This window comes from Suricata suricatta, chromosome 16 (genome assembly GCF_006229205.1).
Source record: "Suricata suricatta isolate VVHF042 chromosome 16, meerkat_22Aug2017_6uvM2_HiC, whole genome shotgun sequence".
Classification (NCBI taxonomy): Eukaryota; Metazoa; Chordata; class Mammalia; order Carnivora; family Herpestidae; genus Suricata; species Suricata suricatta.
This window is the reverse complement of record NC_043715.1, coordinates 12,082,994-12,102,212: the sequence shown is the minus strand read 5'-3', so window position 1 is coordinate 12,102,212 and position 19,219 is coordinate 12,082,994. Positions and strand designations below refer to the sequence as shown.

The window sequence follows — 19,219 nt, the reverse complement described above, 5'->3', positions numbered from 1 at the left end:
GACCTGAGCCAAAGTCACATGCTTAACTGACTGGGCCACCCAGGCACCTCAAAACCAGGGAATTTTTATATCTTGCAGTGACAAGGATGAGAAAGTTAAAACAAACAAACAAGCAAAACATCACCACCACCAATCTTACAGCTTGATTAGTGATTATAGAGCACCGTCAGGTGGCCTCATACCCTTGCTAGGTCTCTAACTCGGAAAGAAGGAAGGTGGGGGGCAGAGACCATCAGAACGGGACTCTTTGGGAAGGTGGAGGACTTGGGTACCTCCCACTCCCTGGAGCCTCCGTTGTCGGCAGAAGCTACCTCTTGGTCATAGCGAACATGCTAGAGGTAGAAACTTGCTGGCTATTTGCCAAACCCATACCCTCCCTGCCCCCCGGGCACACATCTGTGTGGAGGGTCCGGCCTCCCCTGCAGTTAGTGGGCTACATGGCTGCGGGGCAGCCAGCTCACATGTGCAGCCTTTCCTGAAACAATACACTCCTAATGACCTTGCCGTGAAGGAGTCCCCTTGAGTGCCTGACCCCACCACCCCTCATTTTCTCCAGACTGAAATACTAAGTCAGACCCCTGCAGGTCCCAGGGGCCCGATGATGTCAAATCTTGAAGGCGGATATGGAATCATCAGAAGAACCAAGAGATTTTGCTAACTTACATTAGCAGAAACCTGGCAAAGTGATCGGGGAATGGATTCTGAGGGTGGAGGGCCGGGGGAGAAAGCAAACAATGCGAGCTTCTTAGGCTTCTGTGGGGCTAGTCTGAGTAGCTGCGACAGTTCTAATTGTTTGCCCTGATGGTTGCTTAAAACCTGAACTTAGGAATGCCTGGGTGGCTCAGTCAGTTAAGCGTCCGGCTTCGGCTCAGGTCATGATCTCGCAGTTCGGGGTTCGAGCCCCGCGTCGGGCTCTGTGCTGGCAGCTCAGAGCCTGGAGCCTATTTCGGATTCTGTGTCTCCCTCTCTCTCTGACCCTCCCCTGCTCGCGCTATCTCTCTCTGTCTCTCAAAAATTAAAAAAGAACAAACAAACCTGGACTTAATTGTAACCAAGCGACATTAGCTGATAGCAAAGAAGAAAAACGAGCCTCTGACTTTGTGAGTTTACTAACCATCAGGCACAGTTTGAAGCAACTTATTTCACAGATTTACTTAGTTAACAAGTGAGGTAAGATGGTGTACTTGATGAAGGAATCGAAAAAACTGGGGGCATGAGATCAGCGGAGCGGACATTCATCCCTGTTCGCTGGTCTCAGGCTCTCTCCTCACCACCTTAAGGCGCCAACTCAGTTTATTATCCTCACAGAAGAAGAACATAAGGCAGAGAGATGTTTTAGGGTGGCCAAGTGTCCCGGATCACCTGGGAGTGAGGTGGGGCTTGGGGTGCTGAGACCCGGACCCTTCCAGGCAGGCTGGGGTGACTGGGCTCCATATTAGTCACCCGTGCAAAGTAACACAGTAAGCGGCAGAGCCTGTCCTGAAACACAGGTGCCTTGACTTTAGGCTCAAACGCTCCACCTCCGCCCGTGGTTCTTGCCCCAGAGCCTGCGTGTGAAGTGCCTGGAGATCTTGTTAAAACCCCAGCCCTGGCCTCACCCTCACCATTCGGTTGGTTGCAGGTGGTGAAGGTGACTGAGAATTTTTTCTTTTTTTTTACGCTTATCTACTTATTTTGAGAGAAAGAGAGAGAGCATGAGCGCATGAGTGGGAGAGGAGCAGAGAGAGACGGGGGCGGGGAGAGGGAATCCCAAGCAGGCTTCACCAGCACGGAGCTAGACTCGGGGCTTGGACCCACGAACCCTGGAGATCATGACCTGAGCCAAAACCGAGGGTCAGACCCTTAACCGACTGAGCCACCCAGGCGCCCCCGAGAAGTTGCTTTTTGACACGTTCCCAGCCGACGCCAATGCTGCTGGCCTGCAGACTGAGCTGGCGAAGCTCCGCCTCATGCCACCCGGCCTCCAGACGAGAAGGTCGGAATGGACTTTTCAGGTAGGACCTGTCCACTGCCACCCGCACTCGCAAACTGTCAGATGGCCCTTTGCCGCAGCTGGGAAGTACATGGCCGAGGGACATGCCTTCATGTCAGGAATGCTGACCGGGGTGGCCGTGGCAGAATGGGAATCTGGTGTCTGGGCTCGGAGGGAGAGAAAGGATCCTGAGCTGGTTCCACTCCCGGCTCAGAGCCGGCTGGGGCTCTGGGCTCAGACTCACGAATTTGAGGTCCTGCCCTGAGCCGAAATCAAGAGTCAGACACTTAACTGGCTGAGCCACGCAGGTGCCCGAGTGCTGCATTCATTTTAATGGCTCAGTACTGTTCTATGGCATGTATATACCGCGATTTGTTTATCCACTCCTCCATTGATAGGCGTTTGGGCTGTTTCTCTCTTTTTGCTGTTGGGAACAATGCTGCTGTGAACTTTGTGTATCAGGGTTTGTTAGAGTGTTTGTTCTCAGTTCTCTCGGGTATTTACCTAGGAGTGGGGTGGCTGGGTCCTGCACTGGCTGTGCCCAGCTTTTTGAGGACTCAACAAACTGTTTGCAGAGTTTTATGTTGCCACCAGCAGCGTAGGAGCGTTCCAGTCGGTCCAGGTCCTCATCAACTCTGTTATTTGTTTCTTTGATAGCAGCTATCTGAATGGGTGCGGAATGGCATCTCAGTGTGCTTGTGCTGGGAGTTTCCTAACAACTAGTGATGTCTTTGTTGGCCACGCGTATAGCTTCTCTGGGGAACCGTCTATTCATGTCTTTTGCCTATTTGTAAATCATTGTCTTTTTTTTTTCCTCATGTGTATTTATTTTTGAGAGAGAGAGAGAGAGAGAGTGTGAGCAGGGGTGGGGAAGAGAGAGACGGAGACAGAGAATCAGAGGCAGGCTGCAGGCTCTGCGCTGTCATCACAGAGCCCAATGCTGGGCTCGAACTCACGAACCGTGAGATCATGACCTGAGCTGAAGTCGGACGCTCAACTGACTGAGCCACCCAGGCGCCTCAATCATTGTCTTTTTGTTAAGTCGGAACTGTTTCTATTGGTTGCAACCATGGTAAAAACTGTGGCTGCTACACTTCTCCCATTCTGTGGCCCCAGGCCACACTCCTACTTCCAACCAGCAAAGCAACTCAAGGTTCACACATAACAGTGTGCAACTGGGTAGGGGTGCATTATGGACACTAATGATGGCACCTGCCAGTCTTCACCAGCCCACGTGGCCCCTCTCACCACGGAACGGAGAGCAGGGTGATGGGGTCATAAAACACCCCAGTTCAGGTAATCACAAACAAAGCAGGCACACTTTGGGGTAGGAGCGGTGAATACAGGGAGAGGGCGTGGGCAGAGGCGCAAAGCTGACAAAGACAGCGGTGAGAGGAGCTGGAGCAGGAAGTTAGGTTTGCAAACAAGGCTTCGGAATCCTTGCATCATTCAGGGGCTAAGACCAGACAACTTCCAAGAGGTGGTCTGGGTCACATGGGTGAGCAGGCCAGGGACTGAGGTGGGTTGTGGGCAATCAGCAGTGAAGCCTCAGGCACCCTCTGGTGTTCCCAGGATCATCCTGATTGGCCGGATTCCCCTTCCAAACAAGCAGGCACAAATCTGGTTCATAACTTAGTTTAATCCTTTGTGGGGTGTGCCCTGGGCAGCAAGGAACCCCCCTCCGCCTCAGGGTCCGGCACACACACGGAGAGTGGTCTGTTGTGACGCTGGCCCTGGCTTCTGTCTGGACGCCTGACACCCATCTTCCCAATGAAAGCAGGCTGCGGGGCTCCAGCCCCCTGTGGGCTTGACTTGTGCCCCCTGCCTCACTTCCTGCAGGGTCTGAAACCTCTGTGGACGTTGGACTTGCAGCCCTAGACAGGTGGGCAGATGGGCATGCAGGGCTGAGCTTCCGGGGGCTTGCAGGGGAGAGGCCTGGCTGAGTCTCAGGGCCCCACGGCCCACCGGGAAATGTGCTCTTCAGCTGGAAAAGAAGCCGAACCAAGTAAGGGTCAGTGGCAGCCCAGGCGGTCCTTGGATGGGACCTTCCTGCAGCTGGTCCTGAAAGGGCTATGGTCCTAGATGGAGCTCCAGAGCTTTCCAGAGGGTGCTGCTGGGGGCTGGTTCTGGGCCAGGTTTCACCCTGTTCCCCACCATCCTTCACTGGGCTCTAAGGAATCAGGGAACACTGGTGAAACCAACAAGTCCCCAAGCAGCAGCTTTAGTGGCAGGAGGAAAGGGGCCTTGGAGAAGTCCCTGGCCAGGCTGTATTCCAGTCCCGCCGTGGCGCCGAGGTGCTAAGCTGGGCCCTTCTTTCCTCCCTGGGCCTCAGGAGCCCACAGGACAAGAGCGCCCTGAGCAGGACATCCCCAGTGGCCCTGCATGCTCAGACCCTTTCTGGGCCTGTGACCTGGATATCCTAGCGCCTGGAACAGGCCAGCAGGGACCTCCGGGGACAGGGACCAGGAAAGGAGACGTGTGTGAGCACCCTCACCAAACTGGCAGATGTAACGGTTTCGGGTTTTACAACGTTGGTCGTTCCAGTTGAAGGCGGCTGATGCCTGCAGCTCCACGCAGTTGCCAAACCTGCCAGGCCAGGTGTTGGGCGGACAAACGAGAAACGAGTGTGGGAGAAGCTTAAATCTTTCACTCCAGGGGCACCTGGGTGGCTCAGTCAGTTAAGGTCGGATTCTTGGTTTCGGTTTAGGTCATGATCTCACAGTTCATGGGATCGAGCCCCGTGCCAGGCTCCTCACTGACAGTGTGTGACAGTGTGGAGCCTGCTTGGGATGCTCTCCCCGCTCTCCCCCTCCCCCGTTCTCTCCCCCACTCTCCCTCCTCCCCCTCTCTCTCTCCCTCTCATTCTTTCTCTACCTCCATCCCTGCCTCTCTCTCTCTCTGCCCTCCCCCTGTCCTGCTCATGCACACGCTCGCTCTCTCTCAAAATAAATAAACATTAAAAAAAAAAAGTCTTTTACTCCAGCAGGCCGCCTGCGTCTAAGAAGCCTAGGTGCCTCCAGCCCACATATGGGGCTTCCGGGAGCCAGACCCACCCCCAGGCTCCTTAGGCCTCTGCAGCTCCCTCAGGAGAGCTGGGTGGTCTTAGCAGACCCCCAACCTGGGCAGCAACTCCCCCTACCCAGTGCCAGCACTTGGCCAGCCAGCTGGTGGCGTGGGACCTGGAGGAGACAGGCCCATGTCCTTCCTCCCAGCAGGCGAAGACTGTGTCTGGGAGCCCAACCAGACCAGCGTCCTCTAGGTGCGGAGCAGGGGCGTGGGCCTGGCAGCCATCAATGAGGTTGAAGGACATGAGCGAGATGTTTGGAGCCCTTAGTCCACATAGCCTGACTTCCTCTACCCTGCTCCCGCCCTTGCCCTGGGCATTCCTAGGCTCTGAGGCCCAGAGCAGGGCCACATAACCAGAAGGTCCTTGGTACTGGCAGGCTGGAGGGTGGGCATGCGCAGGCCTGGAGGCAGGTGGGTGGATTGCTAAAGACCCCAGAATCAGGGTGTTGATACAGGCAGAGGAGCATGGGGGTGGGGGGAGATTGGTTGGGTAATAGAGGGCACGATGGGGGTGGATGGATGGACAAAGCCTTCTGGAGCTCCCTCTCCTTTATGTAAGCCCCGAGTGGCAGGGACGTGCCTCATGTCCGCTGTACCCCGATTTCTTGGGCACCGGGTGAGGTCCAGGATGTCAGAGGGCTCAACTAGCGGGCCCCCGTGAGAGAGTGAGCCCGGAGGAGGGAGGCACCCCAGACTCACCCCTGGTTGTCAGGCTGCCCAAAGGCGAAACTGGTGAATGACTGGTGCTCCCCAGTGGTCCAGCGGAAGGAGTCCTTAGTGGTCTTGTAGGTGAGCCCTGGGCCCCGGCAGCCGAGGTTGGCTTACCAATCCTGGGCCCCACTCAGAGCCCAGGCTCCCTGAGAGGAGCGCCCCGAACTTGGAGCCTGCTTCCTAACGCCCATCCGTCCCAGCCCCTCCCCACCTTCCCAGCTCCTTCAGCCCCCAGGGAGGCTCTCCGCCCTCTCCTCAGTGCTCCCTCCAGGGAAGGAGGTTGCCAGCCCTGTTCTGGGCCCCCAGCCCGCATCACACCCTTACTGTCTGCTGGGGGGTTTGCAGCCCAGATTCCTGCACCCCCAACCAGCCAGGCACTCACCGATCCAGAAGTTTCTGGTCTCAAAGTCACTGTCGGTCACCTCGTTGGTGGTCTCCAGGCGGCCCAGGTAGAAGGCGAGGATGTCCTGAACTTTCTGGCTCTCAATCTGGGCTAGCACCCCGCCCTTTCCCTGTAACCCCCACTCCACGTCACACTGGCGGGGCCCCAGAGCTCAGGCCAGCCCTTTCTGCCCATCCTGCCACCCCAAGTGGCCAGGGACGTCCTCTCTCCCACCCACAGCCTCATGCTTCTGAGTAGGGATCCTCCTTCCTCTCCCCTGCCTGCATTTCCTCTCTCTGTGTGCAGGGGCCCAGACTGGCAGGGCTCTGACCTCTGGAGGGTTTTGATTCATCTGTTTAGTGTCTTAAATACCTTTGAATTGTTTGCCAACATTAATAAATTGAGTGATGCCAGTGAAAATCTGAACTGCTGGTTCTCTTGAAAAATCCCAAGTTCTGGCTTCTGTGAACTCCTATATCTACATGACAGGCAACAGCTAGGACTGAATCAGGCTTGCTCCCTAGATGGGCGTTGGGCAAGGGCTCACCCCTGGGTCCTTCAGCTCATTAGGTGACCTCCTGGCTCCCATGGGTCTCTGAGTTTGTCAGCCCTGCTTTACACTAATGACCAGAGTCAGGTGAGAAGAAATCAAAGGAACCATGTCTTAGTTCAAGCTCCTTCCAATGAGACCCTCACTTGAGACCCTGGGGGTCCCTGGGAAGGCAGGGGTCAACCGTCACCTGGCATTTCATCTTGGCCCCGTAGTAGGTGTCTGCCTCGGAAGACACCATGAAGCAGTCTCCGTCGATCCTCAGGTCACAAGTATGGAAGGGAAAGTGCACCTTGGCTGGAGACAGGGGGGACTGACTGTATGTGGGGACCTCAGACTCCTTATGCCTTCCTCCCTGATAGGGAGCCAAACTCAAGAAGCCCCTTCCCCTCCCCCCGGCCACCTTCTCCAAGCCAGAGGGTGGGTGGGACTCAGTGTTGTGCTGGTGAATGTGTAACAACCAGCTCATTCTCTCTTAAAAAAAAAAAAAAAAAAAAAAGATTTGTAGAATTTGCCAATTTCTGTGGTGCAAATACCCCCACCAGGTATTTCAAGGTACCAAAGTGATGTCACTGAACAGGGAGTCGGGAAGAGAGGAGCACAGTAGACTCCTGTGAGCCGGTCTGAGCTGGATCCAGCGCCCTGCTGCTGCCGGGGTCCCTGGGGTGCAGCCTGGCTCACAGGGGCCCTTGAGGACAGCACTTACTGGCACACTGGGCTCCCCCATAGCCGATGTCACAGACGCAGGAACACTCCTCTTCCCGAAAGTGGCCATGAACGCACTGCACGCTGCACCGCACTGCCAGAGCGGCCGAGGGGACAGAGCTCAGGCCGCAGCCTTGGGACCCCCGGCTGCCCTCTCAGGCCTCGGAGCGTTGGGGATGGCCCACCGCGGCCAGCATGCCCCTCAGGGATGGAACCCGTCAGGGCTTTGACTGCTGCCACACTCAGTTTGACGTCCTTTGTAGAGAGAAGCAAACTGGGGTTTGGGAGGGGGACCTGCCCATGGTCACAGAGCTGGGAGGGGGACACTGGGATCAGAGTCTACTTCTAGATCCTGATAACAACCTTCTGCTACCACCCCAGGGCCTATGGGCCAGAGCTGATTCTACTTTGACCCCCTACACAGCTCAGGGTCTGGCAGGCGGTCAGAGCTCAGGTTGGTTGTTGACTGACTGTGTGCAGTGTCCAGGTCAGCAAGGACCTAGTCAGCACCCACCAGCTCCCTCAAGACTGTCTCCAGACACTTTCAGTGAGTGCAGCACAGGCCCCAGACACACCCCCTCCTCCTTACCCCCTGAGGCTGCCTGCATGTGCCCTGAGCCCTGACTTCACTCCCTGGGTGATCTGGAGCTCCACGTGCCCCTCACCTTGGCAGTATCTGCCTGTGTAGCCAGGGGGACAGTGGCAGTGGCAGGTGCTGACGTTGAGACGTCCGTGGTTCCGGCAGCTCACGCGACATGGGTTCCTGGGGACCTCTGGTCAGGCGAGGTTGGCTCTCTGAGAGGGAGCCTCCTTAAGGCAGCCCAGCCAGGTGCCTCCTAGGTGCTAAGGGCCATGGCTTCGAGGACAGTCCTACAGGATGCTGCCACCCTTCGCGAGGATCACATCAAAGCCTCTTGTCCCAGCTGTCCCAGCAGGAGGCGGGAGGGGTGGGGCACTTACCACAGAGCCCCCCTGCGTGGTCCCAGGCTTTGAAGCAGCCGGAGACGCTTGCCGTGCAGAGCGAACACCAGGAGCCCGTCTTATAGGGGACAATTGTCTTCCCCTTTACCTCCCAGTTGCCTCTGTGAGAGCAGAGCACCAGAGAGTGCTGCAAGGGCCTGGCCTTGGGGAAGGGCCTTGGGCCCCTTCAGCTCCTTCTGGCCCGGCCAGGGGGTCAGGGAACAGCGAGGTGACAGGGAGGTGTCCAAGGAAAGGAAAAATGGCCTCCAAACTACTGCTAATGCTCCATACTTCTACTGGGTTTCCAAGGACGGGCATCCGAGGAGTAGCTGCATTCTGCCTGGGCAGGATCGGGAGTGCTGCCCCCTTCCACACCTCTCCCTTTCCTTCTTTCCGAGAGGGTACAGACCAACGGGCAAAGACCTTGTGCGTGGGTGGATGGTTCACCTGGGTGAAGATATCTTCCACCCCACAACCCAGCAGCGGGGCTTACCCGGGAGAATAGGCACAGACGAAGGCTTCCATCTCTGCCTGGGCCCCAGAGCAGGGCCGCCGCCCGCAGCCCAGCTGGCTCGAGGTGGCCCACACGAGCTGCAGGAGACACAGTGGCTCAGAAACCCCGTCATGGGCCACCCCCAGTCCGGACGCCAACAGCACTGATGATGCTTGGCTGGGGAGGGGAGACACAGTCTCTGCCCCAAACTTGGCAGAAAGACAGCTCCCTTGCCTCCTGGGGCCTCAGCAGTGGCAGCTGGGCCAGGCAGGGCTATGAGGACCGGTGGGAATAGCCTAGGAAGGCTTTCTAGGTGGGGGAGTGGAGGGGTTTCAATCAGCAGATACCTGAAGAAAGGAGAGAATTGTGAGTGGGTGGAAAGTGGCAAAAGAAAGTCTTGGACCGGGCTCCTGGGTGGCTTAGTCGGTTAGGGGTCCAGCTCTTGATCTTGGCTCAGGTCATGATCTCACAAGTATGTGAGATCAAGTCCCGCCTGGGATATGGGCTCACAGCAGCACAAAGCCTGCTTGGGACTCTCTCTGCCCACCCCCCAGTCCCTTCTCCACTTGTGTGGTCTTTGTCTCTCTCTCTCAAAAAAAAATGTTGGACATCAAAGACCTTGTAACAGATTGCACTTATGGCTACAACCCTTCACTCCTCCCCACAGCCCACTCTTAAATGTGCCTTTGCAGTTCTTTGCATCAAGAGGAAGACCCTTCTGGCCTTGAATCTGGCTGGCCCTGTGGCTTGCTTTGGCCAACAGAATGCAGAAGTGATATTGAGCCGGTTTTGAACCTAGGCCTCAGGAGACCCCACAGGCAGAGGTGAGCCAGCTGAGACCACTCTAGGCAGCCAGTTCGCAGCCTACACACTAGCTGACTGCATTTGCACATGGGGCCCCCCAAGGCCAGAAGTATTTCGCTGGGCCCAGCCCAAATTGCCGACCTGCAGAATCATAGATTGCTAAACTTTGGGGTAGTATGTCATGCAGCAAAAGCTAACAGGTGCAGGTCTCTGATAGTACTCCAGACTTAAATTTAAAATCTAAAAATCAATGACAACTTGGAAACAGCACAAATAGTCCACAGGAATAGTTATCCAAACTCTTATAGCACTTAAAATGACAGCTATGAAATAGGGAGGCACAGACATGTAGTCATATATATGTACCCAATAATTAGAAAACATACACTGTCTTTGGGGATGCCCAGAATTTTTGCAAACACTGACCCCTCACTAAACCACAAAGCAAGATTCAACAAAGACCAAAGGAGCAATATACTATGGGCTGCATTCTATAAATGCAATGCAATAAAATATCAAGCAAATAACTTAGAAGTAAGGGAAAGGAGAAGACATTAGAAATTTAAGTATACACTTGAAAATCAAAGACATCATGATGCAAAAGAGGAAACATGTAGAAATGGATGACAGTGAAATCACTGAACAGCAAAACCCACAGGATACAGCTAATGAAGTTTAGAGGGAAATTTATAGCTTTAAATGAATTTAGCAGAAATGGAAAAAGACTTAAAAATTAATCAGCTAAGAACCCATATCAAGAATATAAAAAAATAGGGCTGGTTGGGTGGCTCAGTTGGTCAAGCGTACAACTTTGGCTCAGGTCATGATCTCACAGTTTTCTGAGTTCGATCCCAGTGTTGGGCTCTGTGCTGACAGTGTGGAGCCTGCTTGGGGTTCTCTCTCTCCCTCTCTCTCTCTTTCTGACCCTCCTTTGCTCTCTTTCTTTCTCTCAGAAAAAAAAATCAAAAAATATTTTTTAAAATGATATAAAAAAGAATAATAAACTGAATAAAGTAGGAGCAAGTAAATAATAGGGGTGCCTGGCTGGCTCAGTTGATAGAGCATGTGACTCCTGATCTTGGGGTTATGAGTTTGAGCCCCATGTTGGGTGTAGAGATTACTAAGAAATTTTTTTAAAAACTTTAAAATAGTAAATAAAAGTAAGCGCAGAAATAAAAAAAAAACTGGATAAAAAAACTGGTTTGTTAAAATAGACACAGCCCTGGGAAGACTGGGTAAGAATAGAAGACAGAAGGCACAAATAAACAAAGCTGAAAAGTTTAAAAGGACCTAGCTATGGACACAGCAAATCTTAAAATCCCTGTTTAATTCTAGTTTCAAATACCTGTTAAATACTGAAAAATTCTAACCAATAAATTGGAAAACATAAAATGGACAATTTTCCAGAAAATAGAATTTGGCAAAACTATCTCAAGAAGTAGAAAATCTGAAGTGGTCTCTGACCATTTCTGAAAGTTGAATCAGCAGTTAAAAATCTGCACTTACAACACATATAAACACAAAAGAGCCCCAAAATAGAACAAGGTCCAAAATGTTTTACAGGAAAGTTAGAGCAAATATAGAAACTATTCCAGGAAAGAGAAAATGAGGTAAAATTTGCAACTCATTTTATGAGGTCCGTGAAGCATTGCTCTAACCCAAGTAAGGTAGTATGAGAAAAGGAAATCGGAGGTCAGTTTCAACAGCAAATAATAATTAGCAAACCAGATCTAGCAATTAATTAAAAACAACAGCAACAGGCACCTGGGTGGCTCAGTGTCTGACTTTTGACTTTGGCTCAGGTCGTGATCTCATGGTTCTTAGTTTGAGCTCCACTTCAGGTTCAGTGCTTAGAGCATGGAGCCTGCTTGGGATTCTCTGTCTCCCTGTCTCTGTGCCCTTCCCTCACTCACACTTGCTCTCAAAAAATAAACATTAAAACAAGAACAACAACGACATGCGTGCATATACACACACTCTGAATCATGTTATTTCACATTACATGACATGCCAAGTTGACAGATATTCAAAATATTTAACAACCAGTAGGCATGGGTAATTGCCAATCGGAACAGATACTGGGCTGAAGCAGGATCCTGGGGACCCACTACTGTGCCAGGCATTCATTCTTTGGTTCTAGGTCATAGGACAGATCCCTGATGTCACAGCAAAGAGGCTAGGCCAGGTGCATTCTGGGAACTTGGGGCAGCTACTGTTTACTAATACATAAGTATTTTAGTGTTTGAATAACTACTATAGTATATGGTGTATAGATGAATCTCAACCTTACAAGTAGGAAGACAAGAAAGAGTTAAATTTTAAAAACATATATTATGGTATTGTGATTATAAAAGAGCCATCTTTTAGAGATATACACTTATTTGTGGCTAAAATTTGTGATGCCTGAAATTTGCTTAAGAATAATAGGAGAGGGAAATAGATAAGGAAATAGATGAAACAAGATGAGCCATGAAACCCTGAGTTGATGATTATCGGAGCTGGGCCATGGGTGACATCATTCTGACTGCTTTGTGTTTGAAATTTTCTATAATAAAACACTTAAAATATATGACTAGAAAGATCTAGTGTCAGGTAGCCGCTTGGTATGTGCATCCAAAAAGTATTCACGTATTGCATCACGTTAATTGTTAAGGAAAAACCATATAATTATTTCAATAGATGTAGAAAAAGCATTTGATAAAACGTAAGACCTATTCATGGTTTAAACAATCCTGGACAGGGGCGCCTGGTGGGCTCAGTCAGTGGAGCCTGCAACTCTTGTCTTGGGGTTGTGAGCTTGAGCCCCACATTGGGTGTAGAGATTATTAAAAACAAAATCTTTCAAAATAAATAAAACATAAAAAATTCTATAAAGCAATAAATAATTTAAAAATTTTTTTTTAATTTTGAGAGAGAGTGGGGGAGGGACAGAGAGAGAGGGAAGATATGGAATCCAAAGCAGGATCCAGGCTCTGAGCTGTCAGCACAGAGCCCGATATGGGGCCCAAATCCACAAACCATGAGATCATGACCTGAGCTGAAGTCGGACGCTTAACCAACTGAGCCACCCAGGCGCCCCTAAAAATTCTTTAAAAAAATTTTTTTAAATTTATTTTTGAGAGAGGGGGAGACAATGTGAACAGGTGAGGGTCAGAGAGAGAGGGAAAGAGAATCCCAAGCAGGTTCTGCACTGTCAGCACAGAGCGATGCAGGGCTCAAACTCACAAACCATGAGTTCATGACCTGAGCCAAAATCAAGAGTCAGATGCTTAACTGACTGAACCACCCAGGTGTTCCACTGAGCCCCTTGTTTAAGAGGAGGGAGGACTACTGGGTGGCAGTGGGGGTATGAGGGACAGTCTATTGATTTGTGGGTTGGGAGACAGGGTCCAGGCTCTGAGCTAGCTTTCAGCCGAGAGCCCGACAGGGGGCTCGAACCCACAAACTGAGATTGTGACCTGAGCTGGAGTCAACCAGCTGAGCCACCCAGGTGCCCCTAAAAAATTCTTAATAAACTTAGAATAAAAAGAAATGTCTGTAACCTGAAAAAAGCTGCTTATTAAAAAGTTCATATGAGAGGATCAGGAGCCAACACAGGCAGCAAAGTTTTGAACAATAATAACAATATGGGGGAATTTTCCTTTCAAAACTTTTCTATAAAGCCATAATGATTAAAATATGATTTGTGCAACAACAAATAAACAACAACAACAACAACAACAACAAAGCAACAGAACAGGACCAAGAATTCAGCAAAAGACCTACGGGCAGATGTGAGCTTGGTATATGATTGAGGCGGCATTATGAATCAGTGGGGAAGGATTCAATACTCAGCAGAAGATGCTTATTTAGAAAGACATAAATGAGATCCTGTATCACACCCTGCATGAAAAATTCCAGGTGGCATGATGATATCATTATGAAAAAGGAAAGCTTTGGAAGAAAATATATTTCTGATGTCAGAGTAGAAAAGTATTTCTTAAACATGATACTACAAACAAATGAACTACACGCTAAACTGAGGAAATGGATTAATGCTAAATTTTCTAAAAGATCTATCATCTAAAATATAATGTACACAAAGAAAAAATACAAGCCCTAGGCTAGGAAGCAATGTATATCAACATGGCCAACAGAAAGTATAATGAATGTAGAAAGGATGCTTGAAAATTAGTAAGAAAAAGATGCACCGTGTTATAAAAATGGGCAAGAGATATGAACAGGTAAGGTAATTAACAAAGCAGGAAGTATGCTCAATTTCAAATTAAATGAAAATTCAAAACCAAGTGAGGAAGCATTTCACAGCCTTGAGTTGGTCAAAATCAAGGAGCCTGGCAGTACTGGGGAAGTGAGAACTGCCTTGTGGATGGGAGTGTGGTTGGCACGGCCGTTTTGGCAATAACCCATAAGGTCGTAGTCGCATGGTTTGCTATGACCCCGCCATTCGCCTTCTAAGTGCATCCTAGAGAAACTCTGGACACACATGCACAAGAGGAGCTTAACTAGGATTTTTGCATTGTGGAATGACTTATTTTAAAAAATTTTTTTAGAGTTTTTGTTTCTGTATTTTGTGAGAGAGAACACAAGCACAGGATGGATGGGGGTTGGGGGGAGAAAGAGTATGAGAAAGAGAGAATGAGAATGAAAATAAGAATGAGAATATCCCCAGCAGGCTCCATGCTGATAGTGCACTTGACACAGAGCTTGAACTCACAAAATGTGAGGTCATGACCTGAGCCAAAACCAAGAGTTGGACGCTCAACCGACTGAGCCTCCCAGGTGACCCTGAAATGACTTTTAATAGTAAAAAAGTAGAAATAACCTCGATGCCTGTAAATTGCCATTTATTCATAGTGAATCACCCATGTGTATTTGGATCAATGGAAGTAAAGCTTAGAAACACGCTCTGGGCTAGTAAACAAGACACACAGAGCACTCATATAGGACTTAACTTACAACCCTCTTGCAAAAACAGTAAAGGTATGAAAACACTTAGACGTGTACTAGAGTGACTAAAACATGCTTTGGCTTTGCTGTGCTTTTCAGTGCTGCACCCTAGCACCTAAACAACGCCAGGTACATAGAATAAAACAAAGGAAACGTGCGTGGGACCGATCCACCTGGATTTCAGGAAGGTCACCTCTGGGGAAGGACAGAGGAAAGAGCAGGAGTAGGGCTTCAGTTCCGTTGTTTTTTTCTTCAGAGATGAGAAACAACTATAGTTAAACTTTTTCTAAATCTAGGTAGTGGGTAAACAGGAGTCCATTATTTGATTTATGCTTGAACTATTTTGCATTTAAAGCTGAAAAAAGGAAAACTATACAAATCGAGGGGAAAAGCAACCCCCCATTTCAGGATGAACGGCAGCCCTTCTGAGCTGCCCCAGTGGCCGAGGGGCCTTGGAGCCGGTGGCATGGCCTCACCTGAGTGTAGTGGGTGCAGGTGGCATTGTGGGCACACTCCGCTGCTGCGTGGCTGTACCGCTGCCCCTCTGCAAACCACAGGCCCACCACGTGGACGAAAGATGCTGAACCCACGGGCAGCAGCTGCACGTTCCAGCCCACTTGCTGGGTGGCTCGAGGTGCTGACGCAGGCTTCGGAGCTGGGGCACCACAGAGGGCTGCCCTGGCCTGAGCCCATTGGGCCAGGCTCTCACTCCAGTCCTGGGGGTGGCACAAACAGAGACGTTAGCAGGGACCTCCGGGCCAGGCCTTAACCTCCCTGCAGGGCGTAGGGTCATGCAAAGAGCACTGGACTGGGATTCCTGCTTGGCCACCTGACCCCTCCAAGCTCCCCGGAGCCCGGGGAGGTCAGACTGGACCTGCAAGGAGCTCTCCGAGACACGTTTGTAAAGCACCAGTGATGTCCGGACACCTGACCCAGAGCCCGGCTCTACCCAGGTCTGAGAGCGTAGGCCCTGCCTTAGGCATCACCCCTGGAAGGGGACACGGGACAGGTGTTCCTGAAGGAGCAGTGCTAGCCCTGGTGATGGGATGGGTTTCTCTGGTAGTTTCTCCTGTCTGGAAATGTGAGCCTTGCAAACTGGTTTTGTGTTTGTCATTAGGTACAACTGGCCTTGGCCATTGACAGAAAGGCTTGGTTGGTCCCACTTGGCTTTTCTTTGCTGCAAAAGGCCTCAGCAGCCATGCTGCTGTGTCCCATTATCCAACCCTGGCCTTGGAGGGCATAGGGGTGTCAACGGGGAAAAAGGACCAGAGAGACTCTGGCCTCAGGGTCTGGCCCCAGCCAGCACTGTCCTCTGGAGTGGCCCCAATCTTCTCTCCCGACACACAAACCAATAGACTGTCCCTCACACCCCCACTGCCACCCAGTAGTCCTCCCTCCTCTTAAGCAAGGGGCTCAGTGGGACACCTGGGTGGCTCAGTCAGTTAGGCATCTGACTCTTGATTTTGGCTCAGGTCATGAACTCATGGTTTGTGAGTTTGAGCCCTGCATCACTCTGTGCTGACAGTGCAGAACCTGCTTGGGATTCTTTCCCTCTCTCTCTGCCCCTCCCCTGCTTGCACTCTGTCTCTCTCTCTCTCTCAGAATAAAATAAACAAACTTAAAAAAATGTAAATGAGGGGTTCAGCAATGAAGAAGACGTGGGTCACCCCATCACCATGCCCTGGCCCAACCCAGCCACCCCATCAGCAGTCCCCTATTCTCCATTAGACTCAAGATCCTTATCTGTAAAATGAGAACGGTAAGGCACCTGCGGGGTAAGGGTGTTGTGGGGATTGTGTCTGCCTCTGCTGGAGAAAAGCCCGAGAGGGCTGCAGGAGTGAGGGAGGCTGAGTGGTGGGGCTCCGTTCTCATCTTTTATTAAATGCTCTTTTTCTAAGACTTCGGCCAACTTTGGGCACAAAAACTATAGAAAGTGCTGACCAGGTGATCAGGATGCCCCATGCCAGGAGCTAGAGCGGGGAGCAAGGAGAGTGGGCAGTGGGGGCCAGGACCTGGGTCTGAGGAGGAGCAGAGCTGCTGCAGAGCAGGGAAAGGAGGAGAAGCGACCCCTTCCTGCCTGCCCGCCCCACCCCCACCTCCTGGGAAACTGACCCAGGAGCTCTCAAGGTCACCACCACTGAGCCAGCCTGGAGGAGTTTATGGGAGGCAGCCATGGGGAACCTTGCCCACCCCCACACGCTCCTGCCTTCACTCCTGGCCTGTTTACATGTGTTTTCTGCGCCTTGGATGACACCACCCTCCCAGTGGTCCCAGGTGGGGTGGTGGGGAACCCTACGCATCCTACCCCAGCCCCCCCTGAGTGAGCAGGGAGCTTGGAGAGGCCCTGCTTAGTCACCCAGACAGACTATGAAGGAGCATTGGGCCCTGGTCACATTCAAGCCCCCTCCCTCCAGCGGGGAGCTTCTCCCTTCCAGTCCTCTGCCCCTCTGATCCTGCTGGGACTCCTTTGTGCAGCTCTGCTTTCCTGCTGCCTCCTTCCATGTCTTCTGGTCTCCCGGGCAACGGGATGGGATGTGAGCAAAGGCCAAAGAACTGCCCTTCTGGGAAGCAGGCAGCTGCGGAGCCCTAGCGACCAGGCATGGTCCCCCCAGTGGGCCAGGTGACTGGCCCCAGCCTGGGCTGAGCCCTCTTCAGGTTTGCCCTTCCGGCCACCCCCTTGGGGGCGCTCACCATTCTCTGCATGTTGGCGGCGGGAGGGTGCACCCGGCTGCGCAGGCGGTTGTGCAGCGACAGGACCAGGAACGTCTCCTTACTGCTCAGAGCTGAGGTGGGAGACAAGGTCAGGCCCCCTGGGTGAAGGGTGGGGGGTGACCATGGCAAGATTAGAGTGCAGCCCTGCCCTTAGGAAAAGAGCAGAAGCAGCACGGGAGGATAGTGGGCACAGGGGAGGGCTCGCACCGAGGGATGGGAGAGGGGCAGGTGTGAGGGCTGGGGGTGAGGGTACCACAAGGGAGTGAGGACAGGGGCCGGGTCTGTGGAGGGGTCGGCCCTGGGACCCCCAGCTGCAGGCTCCGGGCTGGTATTCCTCCCTGACCCCTGATCCTGGGCCCACTCCCCTTCATTCCTCTCCCCAGCCTCCCCATCTATCTTGGGCCCCTGGGCCACCCAAGGGGACTCTCAACCACAGCTAGCCTGCAGGGGCTCAGGCCTGGGAACTGGCTTCTGGAAGCTCCGTAGCACCCCTCTGCAGGCTCACAGTATCTCCCACCTCTCTCCTCACCCAGGGGCCCCTTACCTGCAGGCACTGCAGCCTGTTCCTTCGGTGGCAGGAGCGGCTGCACCTCTGCCCCGGCCATGCCGAGGAGAGCCAGGAGTATGGGCAGGAGGCCAGGCCAGTGGCCCCCCAGCCTGGCGGAGGGCTCTGGCCACAGCATGGGCCTGTTGGGCGCTCCGGGTGCGGGCTGGCTCAGCCGTCCAGCCTGCTTCCCAGGCCAGACAGAGCTACTCACAATCTCAAGGAGTCAGGCTGTACTGGCAGACAAAAGGGAGAGGCTGGTGAGTAATTGGTGTATCCAAAAAGCCTCCTATCTGCACTGGCATGAAAGACAGCCAGCTCCAATCCCAGGGCTCCCCCCCATCCAGCCACTGGCCTGGCCGGCAGCCCTGCCCACACCAACCAACCAAGCAGTGTGCACTGACCCTGTGGCCCCTGCTAATCATTGCAGGATTATTGGAGCCCTCGGGGAGCCCTGGGAGACCCTGCTGATTGGCCCACAGACATTCCAGGGCTGTGGATTAGCAAATGATGGTCGTGCCTTGGCCAGGACAGTGTCCTTCGGGCACATCGGTAGCTTCTCCTTCCAGCCCCAGGCCCAGGGCAGGCAGGCAGGAACTGGGCAAGACCCCAGGGGAATTCTTCCCTTTCTTGGGAAGCTCGTCCCAACCCCCAGCCATGAATTAAACATAAACGATGGTAACCACACACCAGGCAGGTGCCACTGGTGGGTGGGGGCACTGGGGTGTTGGGTTTGTAGGGGAATAGAGGCTAAGGGTGCACCTGTAGGCCAAAAAGAGTGCCTTCGGACTCTGGGCCATGTCTGGGCAGTGTGGGGGGCTGGGCCGCAGCCCTGTGACCCCCTCCATCCCCCACATGACTGCCTGCCAGGAGAGGGCCAGGCAAGCAGAGGAGACCACGTGAGGCCCTTGGCTGACTGGAGTCCTGCTGGGAACAAGTCAGAATCTAGACAAACTGGCAGTGTAGCAGGAGGGCAGCAAATCGCCATGATGTTTTGGGGCCTGGCTGAGGCCTACACAATCCCACCAGAATAAATTGAAACAAATCTGCACCGTGGCCCACATTTCTTAGAAAAGACAAGGCTACCTTGCAGGCCCTACCCAAATGCCCACATCCGCCTCAGGGGAGAAGGAAGGTTATTCAGCCACCGCGGAGGATAGCCTTGGAAGCCAACTACTTCCTCCTTCTGGAGTTTGTGTGACCTCTGACCTCTAGGCCAGCACCCACTCAGATCCAGGTGTCAACTTCTGGCAGACTCTGCTGAGTGGGCTTGGCTTTCTGGAGAGAAACACTGATGGACCATGCCTGTCATGGGGGGTGGGGGCAGGGCCGGGCACCAGGGCCCCTAAGCTGGCCTGGAGCTGTGTGTCCCC

At 52.6% G+C, this 19,219-nt stretch overlaps 1 protein-coding gene across 3 annotated transcripts; it reads right to left on the bottom strand.

Annotated features, from left to right (window-relative positions):
- Positions 1-3,591: 3,591 nt before the first annotated feature.
- On the bottom strand, positions 3,592-18,133 carry CLEC18C (C-type lectin domain family 18 member C). Of its 3 annotated transcripts, none has more exons than XM_029926294.1 (12): positions 17,847-18,133; positions 17,282-17,400; positions 15,067-15,306; positions 8,840-8,937; positions 8,347-8,468; positions 8,052-8,159; positions 7,388-7,480; positions 6,872-6,978; positions 6,132-6,183; positions 5,738-5,834; positions 4,467-4,558; positions 3,592-3,956 (listed from the first exon to the last, which is right to left on the bottom strand). In XM_029926294.1, the coding sequence occupies exons 1-12, from the start codon at positions 17,983-17,985 to the stop codon at positions 3,919-3,921; spliced, it is 1,305 nt and encodes a 434-aa protein (XP_029782154.1). In that variant the 5' UTR covers positions 17,986-18,133; the 3' UTR covers positions 3,592-3,918. The 3 variants fall into 3 exon arrangements, with proteins under 3 accessions (XP_029782154.1, XP_029782151.1, XP_029782152.1); XM_029926291.1 differs by having other exon boundaries at positions 6,132-6,261; positions 17,847-18,132; XM_029926292.1 differs by having other exon boundaries at positions 6,132-6,261; positions 17,282-17,373; positions 17,847-18,131.
- Positions 18,134-19,219: the final 1,086 nt, after the last annotated feature.

Bases quoted from the DNA above. Each gene is read 5' to 3' on its own strand.
- CLEC18C (XM_029926291.1), bottom strand. From the start codon at position 17,985: ATGCTGTGGCCAGAGCCCTCCGCCAGGCTGGGGGGCCACTGGCCTGGC. The intron at 15,307-17,281 runs GTGAGCGCCCCC...TGCCACCCCCAG, and splicing joins CCGCCAACATGCAGAGAATG to GACTGGAGTGAGAGCCTGGC. The intron at 8,160-8,346 runs GTAAGTGCCCCA...TCGCCTGACCAG, and splicing joins CCACGCAGGGGGGCTCTGTG to AGGTCCCCAGGAACCCATGT.